This window comes from Pleurodeles waltl, chromosome 4_2 (genome assembly GCF_031143425.1).
Source record: "Pleurodeles waltl isolate 20211129_DDA chromosome 4_2, aPleWal1.hap1.20221129, whole genome shotgun sequence".
In the NCBI taxonomy this organism is placed as follows: Eukaryota; Metazoa; Chordata; class Amphibia; order Caudata; family Salamandridae; genus Pleurodeles; species Pleurodeles waltl.
Window position 1 is genome coordinate 928,409,600 of NC_090443.1, and position 13,685 is coordinate 928,423,284.

The 13,685-nt window shown below is 42.4% G+C and overlaps 1 protein-coding gene across 1 annotated transcript in view; it reads left to right on the forward strand.

The window, feature by feature from the left end:
* The window catches only part of LOC138293478 (cytochrome P450 4B1-like), a 159,628-nt gene that overhangs the window by 119,268 nt on the left and 26,675 nt on the right, over window positions 1–13,685 (forward strand). Inside the window, exons 7-9 of the mRNA XM_069232717.1 lie at window positions 2,104–2,210; window positions 3,373–3,563; window positions 6,097–6,230. Of these exons, the coding sequence (XP_069088818.1) occupies window positions 2,104–2,210; window positions 3,373–3,563; window positions 6,097–6,230 (432 nt within the window). The remainder of the gene's footprint in view (window positions 1–2,103; window positions 2,211–3,372; window positions 3,564–6,096; window positions 6,231–13,685) is intronic.

Here is a 13,685-nt window from a genome sequence, read left to right on the forward strand (position 1 = left end):
TTTCCTACAAGCTGTAACATAACTCTCCACGGTTTCACACTCTTCTTGGTTTCTCCTGCCAAAGTGGTATCTTTCGAGTATGGTGCTAACCTTTGGAAGATAATGTCTATCCAACTTTTCTATGCACGTCTCATACTCATTTAGGTTCTCATCAAATATGTTTGGAAGATTGTCAAAAACTTCCTGACCCTCTGACCCTAAACAATGTAATAATAATGCAGTCTTCCTTTCAACGCTAAGAGATGCACCACATACCTTTTCGTACCTCTCAAAAACTTTCTTCCACTTTTGCCATTTTATGGGAGGTTCTCCTGGCAAAGCCAAAAAAACGAGGGCGCAGTAACATTCTGCATAATTACGTGTCCCAAACCACAATCTCCTGTCTCTGAATCCTTTACACGCAGTCTATTTTAGACAGGAACATTTGCTACATTTACATATAAAGTGTCTCCGTGTTGGTAAGAGAAAACAGGTGGCCTCTCTTTTCTTTTCTTTTTTTTTACAGATGCCTCCAATATTAAAGGAAAACTGTATTATACACTGACCAAATTCCTTGGTGAACTGGTCCAGACGGCTTTGCTAACAATGGCCTGAAACAGCTGACATGAAAACGTGTGCGTTTGAGCTGCCGTTCAGCTGACTGGTTTCTTTGTATATAAATTATTGCCGATCCAAGTAACTCTAATATTACGGCTTGAAACAAATGTTTCCGTGAAGCTATAGCAGGCAGGAGCTGAGGCGCAGTCACTGCTGTACCGTTTCCATGGGAACACGAACACAGCTCAGCTGAATTGGTGAAGCAAAACGCTCACGAGGAGCCGGCGCGCGCTCAGCTCTTTAACTAAAGAAAGGCAACGGTGCCAGCGCGCGTGCTCCTCCCTTTAAAAAACAACAATATGGGCGTCCAGGGGACAAAATGAAAACAGGGGAACACCCAAAGAACTTTAGTTTTTTTTTTTTTTTAAAAGGAAAAAAAACCGAAAGTCACCTTTTCTTGTTAGTCCTTCTTAAGATCTGAATCACAGTCCTTTGTTGAGACCTCCATGTAACCAGCCGAATGGATGATGAAAAGGGCTAAAACAAACGCATCCCATACTCGTCGCCAGTGTGGTAAATCTAGCTGTCCTTCCAGATGAAATAAAGATGTAGAAAGGCACGTAGTTCACATGGTTGCTTTATTCCAGTAAACACCTATCCCAGTGTGGTAAATCTAGATGTCCTTCCAGATGAAATAAAGATGTAGAAAGGCACGTAGTTCACATGGTAGCTTTATTCCAGTAAACAGGAGGTTCCATCCAGCCAAGAGATCCAACTGTCAGCTCCACTCCTCAAGCTCTCTCCTCACAACACATGACATCACAAGATTCTAATCCACTCCTAGGAGTTCCACATTCCTATGCATACTACACCCCCCTAACCAGCACCATCGCAGCACATTCACGGGTGCTGTGCACCCTTTGGGCCGCTTTAGCCTGTTTCCCGTTAGGCCAGCAGGCAGAAACTTAGATTTCTGCCCACTGACCTAGCGGGAAACACATAATAGCTCTGGTGGGGAGGTTGCCACTTAGGCAGTGGCCATTCTGACATTGTTGGCATTATAATGCACACTTTGCTCCTAATTATTCTAATGCTTTAATTAAAGTGAAATGGCGATACTCCGCAGGCATCGGAGCATGCTGAAATAGCGAGCACACATAGTCTATCTTCAATTTCATGAGCTTCACTGGGCAACCTCCATGCTCATCTTCAATTGAGCCTACACTTTAGTAGATTATCAATCCTATACTCACTCACAGGTATGCATTTGCATTGTAGTAGTAGACTAGGGCCCATATGCGTGTATTTCCTAAGTTGCAATTTCCTAGTAGCGATTGTGACTCCATAGGAATTGCTTTTAGTAAATTGCAATTTTTATACATTCCAATTTGCGATTCCCAAATAGTGATTTTGTCTGATACTCCACTTTGGAACTGCAAATGGAAAATTTCATACATATAGACCCTATACTCAGAAATTCAATCTTAGCTGCTACTTATCAGCTTAAAATGCGTGCTAGGAGTTCTGTATTGTAAAATACAATTATTCTGTACTTTTCTATCACAGATAAAGTGATCCAACAGAGAAAAGATTTGTTGAAAAATGAGAAAGAATTGGAAAAAATCCAACAGAAGAGGCATTTAGACTTTCTTGATATCCTGATTTGTGCCAAGGTATGGAATGTATAGCTTACACCTCTCTTTCCAAAGTTCTCTGTTGTGATTCGGTGCGCTTACAGAAAAAATCCAATGTCTAATTCAAACCTTTGAAAGCGTTTTGGCAAGAATCCCACTATGTTTGTGGTAAAGATAATAAATGTGTGTATTTCTTAATGATGTCTATATTTTTGACGAGATTGGTCTAGTGGGCCAGCAACACTAATGTGTCACTGTGCTACACCATTATATTATTGCAGATTGCCTCATTATTTAAATACACTTTTCCTATTTCATTATTTATTTTGTGTATTTTACCCAAAACTTATTATATTTTTTCTTTAGTATATTTTAAGATTGGTAGGTTGAAAAATGCTGCATATTAACCCTGAACAAAAAGGAGTTGCTCTACTGAGAACGTTTTGAATGTTTCACTCTCATCATAAATAAAAGAGACATCGTTCTTTATAGTCATCCCTGCTGCGCAAGTGGAATAAAAAACACATCACCTGTCTCCTTCAAGTCCAAAATAAGCTGCAACTCTAGTTTGTATGACAGCACAGCATATCTTAAAAATCATGTTTCATTTCCAATATGTTTGAGCAGAAAGAATGTTGATTTTGATTTCTTGGAGCATGCCTATTCTTATACGTGCAAAAGTGCCCAATTCTGGTACATTCAAATCGGGCAGACTATAGGAAACAGAAATAAAATATTAAATCAGGTTGGTTGACTGATAGAAATTATTGCAAAAAAAATAAAAAACAATCAGAGTCTATTTACTGTTACTTGAAAACTAAAATGTAACAGGTCTGTCAGTTTAAGATCTCAAGCGTGCAAAATTTTAATGTTTCCAGTGTGTATGAGAAAGGATATTAGGTCAACCTGGTGCTAAATAACTATGTACAAGACTAATTTTAAGCATCATTGGATGTTTTACTTGAGTATATTCTAGAACCAATTATTAATTAGCATTTTGGAATTTTTTACAATTGTTCAGCAGAGGGACAAAACGTGTTAAGACTTTCCACATATATGAATGCATATTGTAATCAATTACTTCTTTTTAGTTATTCTTAATGGGCATGTTATGTGTCACATTTTTATTTGATCCTCCAAGTAATTGATACCATAATTAAGTTCCTCTGTACTGTTTTGTTTATTATCCCCATTATAATAGGATGAAAATGGACAGCCACTGTCTGATAAAGACCTCCGTGCCGAGGTGGACACATTCATGTTTGAAGGACATGATACAACATCTAGTGGGATATCTTGGATTTTATACTGCATGGGCCAGAACCAAGAGCACCAAAAGAAGTGCAGGGAGGAGGTTAAAGAAATACTGGGAGAGAGGGACATAATGGAATGGTGAGATCAGACATCTTTTTTAAAAATTGTTTTCCTGAAGCATATTATGTGTATTGTCCACATTATGTACAGCCTACATTGTTGGTTTGGAAATTTCTAACAGTGAAATTGTACAGTCGATTTGTCTTATAGATTTAAAAGCCTTCCATGGTGTGCACTGAATGGTTGAACTGTGTGAGTTGCCAGGAATGCAGCTAGTAGAGAGCATGCTGCTATGTTTTCGCTGATAGCCCATTGTGATAGAAGAAGCAGATGTAAATGTAATGCAATTGGCAAATTCATTTTTGATACAACAAAGAGCTGACTGAGTCTGTGGAAAAGGAGAAAGTATGGTTGTATATTCCTGGATATTTTGCCATCCTCTGAAGGTTTGTGTCCGCAGACCCACAGAGACTGTGCAATATAGCCAGCCAAGTGATTAGCACCATGTACAACTTAGAGCCTTCCTTTGGCTTATATGACAAGTCATGGGGTTGTAGGATAGAACCACATAATCAAAACAGCACCCCACTTATGACACACGTATCTCCCTGACTTGGACATGTTGATTTGAGTTATGACAGAAGCAGAATGGAGCCCATTTTCTTTAAAAAGAGAGGCAACAGTGTCTCCATCACCTACATTCTTTAGGCTCCATATTCAAGATTTAATCAAAACCTCCCCGGACCACAAGTGTAGGATCAGGGTGACAGGAAATGAAGATCATGCCAGTGACAGTTCACCTTCAACTAAAAATCCCTTGCTTGGCAGGTGCACCATTGCTTGAGGTGAGCATGTCACGAGTTAAAGGGAGCACCAGATAGTAAAGTGCAATGCAAACCTGGACCATCATTTGTCTTGGGTACCAAGAGAAAATGGGTTCACCACACATAGTATGTATCAAATCACAACTAAATAGCAATGGTGCATTACATACGTGTTTGAGTGATAGGTGGAGAGGAGTGTCATCATGTGGCAGAGGACTTCAACCTTTTCAGTCATTTGTCCAGTAGATGATGTTTCTTTAACTCAGTAATCAGTAGAACTACTCAAGGGTTCAGGAAAAAAAAACTAATGAATAAAAATAAATAAGAAACGCTTGTGCTTAATAAGCACTTCACTTTATGCAGCACAATAATAAATAATCACGGAAATATAGAGCTGTTAGACATGAATTAGTCTGTCATCAACATCCTGGGTCACAGACTCTTAGGTTTTCCTTGAAAATACCAAGACTCGACTTATAAGTGTCATAACTGTGCACCCTGACACTTAATACTTCTGAGAATTAAAGGGATTAATTCTCCAAATGCCTTATTTTTATTATTATACTCGGCTGCAGTCCGAAGGAGAAAGTTCAATTGGTGGGCTTGTGAGTGTGTAGATCAGAGCTTATAGATCTTTGTCAAGAACGTTTCAAGCTTCCAGTAGACACCTCATATCACCTTTTTGACCATAGGTTTTGAGCATGGACTGCCCTGAAGATGCTTTCTGATACTTCACACAAGCTTTTTATTGGTGAGACTCAAAAAGATAGAATGAAAGCTCAAAGTTTAAGTGATATGGAACTCCCTGATTCTTCCCCCAAGACTAAGGCTTTTCTGAAGTGGGAATCACTTAACTCCTATACATAACACAAGTAAAGCAGATTTGTCCTAAAAAAAACAGTGGGGCCAAAATGTCCCACCATACTTATATATCTTTTCTATTGTATTTCTTTGTACGCAGGGCGGATCACTGAACAAATGCCATTAAATCTGAGAAAAAATGGAAAAAACATGAGTCATAAGGGTGACAAATAGTGTGCCAGTGGTGCAGTCCCTAACACACTGTGCTAGATTCCTAAAATGATGCCCACCTGTTCTGGAGTAACAGCAAAGAAAACAGAAAACATTGACCCCCTGTTTAGTATTGTTCTCAGTTTTAAGGCCTTGGGCAATAAGTGCTTCATGAGATAGATTCCAGTTCTGAGACCTTCCGGATCATTATTAGTTATTAAATTCTGACAGTAGTCAAATCATCATGAGGTGTGTATGCTTAGTGTGTGTTGCACCCTCTTATGGAAGGGTATGCAAGTCCCCAGAACAAGGAAAAGATGGCAACATTGACACACAGTTGAGTCCACTTCTCTGGTGTTGGTGGCAGTTCACTGTGATTGCAAATGCTCTCTTTGCACCATGCCAGAAATGTGTGAGGATTTGTGGAGATGCAGCGAGGACAGCATTTTGCCTCCTGGAGTGCATCCTATACACTAAAAAAAGATTTTGCTTCACCATTTTGCACAGATTTGGCACCACTACTAGGTAATTTCAAGTTGCATGATTTTGTGTACTGTGATTTATGATTGAGAGCAGGGTTACTATCTCTCTCTCTCGATATATATATAACATATGAATAGTAATAGATACAAAATGTCAGTGTCCTGTTGGAAAAGAAATGCGAGAACCGATGCATGTATTGCAGTTCTTAAAATACAGTTCAGTCATTAAATACACATGTGTTGCCTTCATAAACATGCACCACTCTTTTACAATAACATTGCTAATTGTTTCAGGGAAGATCTTGGCAAGATGACTTACACAACTATGTGCATCAAGGAGTGCCTTCGACTTTATCCTCCAGTACCCGGAGTGTCTCGAACTCTCACTAAGCCCATAACGTTCTTTGATGGACGAACATTACCAGAAGGTATGAACGGTTTCAAATGCAAGAAATGTTAATTATTACTAAATAAAAGATACGTAAGACAAACTTTGCCAAAGCCAATAGGCATGTCGCACACATGGACTAACAAAAGCGATAACAAATGCATGCTGCAGTACAAACTTTGACAAAACCAGAATCTCTGGGCTTGGCAAGCCTGCAAATATTTTATCTATTTTATTTTATAAACAAATGACATTAAAGGAGTAACAGTAGTAAAAACGTAATACAAAGGAAAAATGTTGCAACGTCTAAAGGTGAAGTTTTTATGTTTGCAATAAGTAAATGAAAAATGACCAGTCACAAGAATAACCCATTGATATCCAACGAAAGCAGGGATTTCCCTACCAGCACCAGCACCAGCACCAGCAGGAAAGTGGGGTCATTTTTAGATTGATATGCATATGAACAAGAGCATCACTCACAGGGAACAGACCCAGTAGCTGAAGTGGGCTAGGCAATTGTCCCATGCTGTCTTTTGTGGTGGGCAGAGGCAAAATGTGAATTACACTTAAACAGATAAACAGAACAATGGGTGAAGAGGGCTAACCGAAATCTCTTTTATGTATATATGTATCTGTATGTATTTTATTGTGATTCTTTTTGGAAAACATGAGGCCTCCAGAACTGTTTGTAGGCCAGACCTAAACACTGTTGTTTAGTGTGTACAATGCACTGCTAAGACAAATAATTAAATGTGATGTTAGAATGTACTTTGTCGATTTAAATCATCAAGCATTCCATTGAAGGTTGAAGGATACACCCAAACAGCCAATATGAAGAGGGAGTCTAAAATACTCCTGTTGACTGACCATGGTGAGATTGATCATTTCTTAGTAGTTGGATAGAGTAAAATGTGTTTGTCATGAATGGTGCAAGAGCCATTCCACATGAAACATTAAAAATGCAGTTAACACAAACATAACCCTGTTCTAACTTAGATTCCTTTATCCTGAAATTAAAGCCCTTTCAAGAATTGTAGAGATATGTTTGTAGCATGTGTGGCAGTAGATACATGTGTTGCATACTCCTGCATCTAGCGTTGGGCTCAGATGCTTTTTTTAAAGAAGTCTTTTGAGTCATAAATGTTCAGTGACTCCACCCTTAGGTCATAATGCCCATGGGCATCGACCCCATCTTAGATTTTTTTTCTACCACCAGGTTAAGACAAAAGAGGACTTTGGCCCTCATTATGACTTCAGTGGTCTTCTATGAAGACTGCCGACGTCCCTCCAGATGGAAGACCGCCAGTGTTGGCGGTCTTCCGACCACCATATTATGACTGCTGGCGACTCTGCCATAATTTGGCCAGAGAGCCGCCAGCAGCCATAATGGTGGTGCAGTGGAGGTTGCTCCTCCGTCAAAGCCACGTCATCACAACACCACCCACCGAATTACGTTACAGTATTCGGTGTGGCGGTGTTGTGGTGACAGGGTGCTGCCAGAGGAGCAGGCCACATGGAACCCGTTCCCTCCCGGACAACAACCGAGACAGGTAAGGTGATCATCCGACAGGGGAGGGGGGTGGGGGGAGTTGTGTGTCGTGTGAGTGAATGGGGGTGTGACTGTGTGTGTGTATAGAGGGGGTGTATGAGTGCGTGTATGAATGCTGGGGGGTGGTGTGTGTCGGGGGTGTATCGTGTATGTGTGCACGCATGTGTGTGCGTGTGTATGTGAGTGAGTGGTAAGGGCATGCGTGAGTTGGGGGCCGGGGGTATGTACGGGGGGCCCATGGAGTGTGGAGGGCGGGGGGAGGGAAGGGGGCCCTATCAGCTTTGGAGGGATGGTAGGGGTGCCGTGGCTGTTGGGGGGCAGGGGAGACCCCTATCAGTGCCAGGGAAGGAATTCTCTGGCACTGATAGTGCCTACTGCCATGGTTTTCGTGGTGGTACAGATGCCACGAAAACCATGGTGGTATGCGGGGTCATTATCCTGCAGGCTGATTAGTGACGGCCGCCGGGCTGGAGACTGATGTCTCCAGCCTGGCGGTCGTTACCGCCGTGGCGGACGGTGTGGTACATTTGTCATAATTTGGTGGTAGTTACCGCCAGCCTGTTGGCGGTGCTACTGCCAAGTTAAAACCGTCCAACAGGGTTGTAATGAAGGCCTTTGTGTTCATCGCATGTTTTTCAAGCTCACACAGTGGAAATTCAGCACCAGCATTTCAGAAGAATAGTCTGGATCTCAATGACTCTGTTGCATCATTTCACCAGACTGCCGACTAACACTCAACACCTTGCATGCCAGGCTCCCTCGCTTGAGCCCATGTCCTCCTGTGACTATCGACACCAGAGAATGGAAACTGGAATGGGGACGATGGAACAGACTCCTTTCAACAGTGTGCCAAATGGGACTTTAAGTATCTGTAGTCAGATTACCATGACATCTGCAATCTGTATCTTTCCCACAACCACTAAGACACCTTTTGTGAGACGTGCCTTGCCTTCCTTTCCATTCAAAGAAGACCTTACGGTATTGATTAAAAATGGGGTGGGTGTGCCACAAAATGCACTAACAGGCATTCTCCGAAACCCTTAACATATTCAGAAAAGGAGATACTTTCGAAAGTGAATATAGATCCATCTAGAATCCCAGCAGTCCGGTCGATGACCAGAAGACAGATGGTCCCCTTAAGCATGTCAGAATGCAAAGAGAAGGAGGACATGGAGCTGATGCAGAGGCCACCAGCCCTCAAACTAAGATGATGCTTAGGGTTATTAGTATTATGCCTGTCTTCAAGACCTAGTAGACCAATTGAAATTCCCCCAATGAGGTAGCACACACTTCCATGGTAATCGGGTTTCAAACCCTGAGCACGTGCCACTTCTGCTGCCTTTGGGCTCCAGTCAGCACCATGTAGAGGCTTGGATTCTACTAAAGCTCCACCTAAGGCATCAAACCTCATTGGCTGTTGAGCCCCACCTAATCCAAGGTAATTGAGCACCTCCATTCATTTCTGAAACTGGCCCAGAAAGGCTCCACAAAAGCAGGCACAGAAGATCCCAGCAACTCCGAAAATTAATTGATGCCAAAGATCTCATCAATGCCAAAAGGTTTGTCAGCAGTTAGATACAAGGAATTGGGGGCACTGATTTTGCAGCCATTCCGGGGGGAGCTTGACACCAAGCAGAAGTGTGTCTTAATTTACCCCATACCGTGAAGATGTTTGCAAAACCACTTCACTGAAGCCGCAAGAGAAGTCTTGCCTTTGAAGAAGAATGTTCCTCCTAGGCCACAAAGGGTCAGGGCTTCATGTCCTCTCCTCTCTTATATGTTCCACCTCTTCTCCTCCTTTGCCTCTCCCACGTCTGCCAACAATTCCTCCATTTTCACCACCACCCTCACACACACCACCTTCTCTGCCTCTACCATGAGAGGTCCTTATGCAGCTTTTGGGATCCAGGCAGTCTGTATAATCCCACCGTCCCAAATGACCAGCCTTTATACCCAGATCCCACTGATGACTCCTTGGAAGACTATAAAGTTGAAAGCAGCAATACAGACTTGGACCACTACATAGGTAGAGCATTAATGCCGGATGATATCACAGTCAACCATAAAGTTATCCAGAGGACAGCTGAACTCTGCCAAGTGGATATCCACATTGTGCAAGAGGAAGAGTAGACTCTTTCCAAGTCCAAGCATTTAGTTCAGTACTTATCCAAGCTTAAAGGGATGCATGAATCTGCCCCAGATAATTTCAAACAGGTTGTTAAAGCAAGGGAAATAGCACCTAGAATTGAGGAAAAAACATAAACCTTCACCTAGCAACCCAGGCTACTTCAGGGGCCAGGACCTCTCTGACTCCACAGTCGTCTTCACCACTTGCTGGAAACCCTCTGCCTAAGCCATCGGCAATGCTCTCTACCTGATAAGGTAAGCAAAATAAATCATACTGCAGCTAAGAAGGTAGCAGTAGGGCAGCCAGCCACATAGCTCAGTGTTTCCGAATACTTTCTAAGTACTACAGATCCCAGTGGGAGGATGCAGGAACTCAAGAAGAAACTCTCTGAGGAGTCTAGAATGATGATGAACGATAGAGCTTTAGAGCAACACCTTCCTAAACACCAAAATTCACTGCATTCTTGATGGCAATTCATCTATGGGCATTCATATCAGCAGCCTTGCATCTACAGGTTTAAACCCAAAGCCCAGGAGTATCACTTCTACCTTCCAATTGATGAGGAGCAGCTCTTTGGCTCCAATGTTAACAAGATGCTACAAAAATATAAAAAAGGACATGGAGATTGCCAAGTCTTTTCCCACTGCTAACTGTTCCTTTCACCAGCAACAGCACAGGAGATGAACATTTCACCACACCAGATGCAGTCTTATCAGAGAAAGCAGCATACCTTCCACCATCAGATTACTATGGGTTACACCACAGGTGTGTACAGGTGTAACAACAGAGGAAAAGGGTGAAGTGGCTCTGGTAAGGGAGCTTCGACCTCTAAGCATGCACTCGCCCCACATCCCCCGGGATCACACATCACTGGTGGAGCACCAAATGACAACCATGTAGGATGTCATCCATCTGTTTCAGCATGGTAATCACATGATGTTGCTCGACCTCAAGGATGCCTCTTTTCATATACCCATCCACCCTGCTCATTGCTGGTATTCTTTGCTTTGTGGTAAATGGACATCACTACCAATTGAGAGTACTTCCTTTTGGGGTCACCACAGCTGCCAGGGTGTTCATGAAGTGTCTATCAGTGGTAGCCACCCATCTGCGATGGGGAGCACTCATGTTTTTCTATCTGGAAGATTGGTTGATCAAGAGTGCCATCAGGCAGCAAGTCACTCCACAGTTTAGAATTCACCATAAATATCACCAAGTCCCACCTCCAACCTCATCAAATCCAAGCCTTCCTGGGGTCTATGCTGAACACAGTTACAAGGAAAGCCTACCCAAACCATGAGAGGACATTATTATTTGAGCAGCTGCTGCCACTTTTTCAGCCCAGTCATCAGCCTATTGTCAAAACTGTGATGCAACTTCTAGGCATGATGGCCTTGTGCATTTCCATGGTACCTCATGCCAGGCTCTACAGACACCCTCTGCAAGAGTGCCTTGCAAGGCAGTTGTCAGACAGAGGATCATTGGGAAGATCTAGTATTGGTAAACACTAACCGGATTCCACATGTGACCATTACCGTGGACATCTCCCTCATATGCTAGGGTGTGCACCTCAACTCCATGACTGTCAAGGGGATGTGGGACCCTTAACACAGGGGCCACCTCATCAGTTACATAGAACTGCTGGCCATTCATGTAGCCCAAAAAAGGCTTCTTTGAGGTCATTTGAGGGAAGGTAGTACTCATCAGGATTGACAACATGACCACCTTGTACCATCTACAGAAAGAGGGCAGCATGGATTACCCCCAGCTCTCAGCACTAGCGCAGGGGATCTGGCACTGGGTGATAAGCCACAACATACAACCTTTGGCAGAACATCTTCCTAGGGTGGCAACGACTTTGCTAACCTGTTCAGAATGATGCATCAACTAATGAATGAGTAGGAACTCCACTGGCAAATTCTACACAGGTACTTCACCCTGCAAATAGACCGGTTCACCTCCCCTGAAAATGCAAAATGTCCAAACTTCTTCAAGTACCCACACACAGTTGATGAGCAATGCGCTGTGGATCAACTGGTCAGGCGTCCTTTGCCTATGCTTTTTCTCCTCTCTCACTCATTCCGTACATAATGAGGAGTTGAGACAAGGATTCCCGACACTCATTTTAGTGGTTCCCACTTGGACCAGGTAGCCTTTCTACTCCATGCTCCTGCAGATGTTCATTAGCTCCCACAAGACGCTGCTGTTTAGGACAGAACTTTTTACACAGAAACAAAGGCAGATCAGACACCCAGATCACAGACAATTCAAACTAGTGATCTGGCGCCTGAGTTCCTAGAACATGGCTTTCTATCTGCCTCAGGAATTCATGACCCTTCTGTAGGAAGCATGTAAGCCCACCACACAGCTACAATACACTGCGGAAAAGTGAAACTTGCACACCTTAGATTTCAGATGTCATCAGTGATGTAATATTTGCGGTCATTAGCATGACGTCACAGCAGTGCAAGTTATACTTATGTCAGTTACATATACCTGTCAAATGTAAGTGGTTTTTTTTTAGTTTTTAAATTTTAGCACTGTTTCAGTGAACTTCTTGCAGGACATCGATGAACCAGATATTTTTTGTCCCTTAAGTGCTTTAACGGCAGCCACATCACTTTTCTTCATGTTGTGTCTGCCAATCACATCACTTGACCTCATCTGAGCCCGCGGGTTCAACCTATCAGAATTAAAAAAAAAAAAATTCCCAAGGGAGTTCGACTGGAGTCCTGCCACAACAGGTATTGCTATTTTTTAAATCATTATTTCTCACAACCATCTGAACAGATTTACACCAAATCACACAAAAAATGATAATATTGATAAATATCTAGCTTTCTGCCTCATTTGGTGTAGTGTTGCTCAGCAGTTTTTTCTGATTTGCAGTTAAATTTGTCCTGTTGAAATTGTATTGGGAGGGAAAATCATTTTGGTACCCCCTTTTTACTTGTTCTCAGCCTCTGCTTGATGGATCACCAAATACATTCCAGGAAGGAGCCAAGGTCATGAAGATTTGTCAAACAACACTAAAGTATTTAGCAGATCAAAAACACTCTTCTTATGGAAACTCTGACCCGCGTCATGGTTAATGTCACTGTATAATGGAGAGAGGGGAGTACTTAAAAGGTAACTGTGTATTATTGTGCAGTACTGTCATCAAGGGGTTCTGGTGACATTAAGCATGAGGCTTCATTACAGTACATGCAGTATATTTTACTTAATAGAAGAGTGTAGTATGCTCCAGTAATGTCTGTTAGTGGGATGTAACCCAGTCTAATTCTCATCAGCTTTAAGGTCTGGCATTAGCCAGGACCATTTGATCTTAACATAATTATATATATATATATATATATATATAAATATAGGACTGTGACAGCCAGGAACACAGTGTTCTTTTGCTGGGATTGGCGGAGTTGCTGCATGCATTGCTACTCTCCCAACATGTCTGCCTTTCTTCAATTCCAACTCTCGTGCTTCCTTGAAACTTTGCTTCCTCCCCGCTATCCCACTCTTCTGATTCCTTTTAGCCTTGCTTTTCAATCTGTATTCCATGACTTCTAGTTCAGATGCCCTTTGTTCCTGCCTAGTCCCAATAACTCTTGTCCTCTATACTGCCTCAGGGCTACTCAAGGTCAGGGTTGAGGTTATGTGGTCAGTGAACTGTCAAAATATTTTTAGTCCCATACATCCACAGCTTTCCACAGCTCTGACGTTGCAGCCATCTTTTGAAGGATGGAAACGTTGTACAACTGTTGCCCCAAGTACCTAGAGCTTAGTTGCAGCATTATGCCAATTTGATGGGCAAAAGAAGGCAA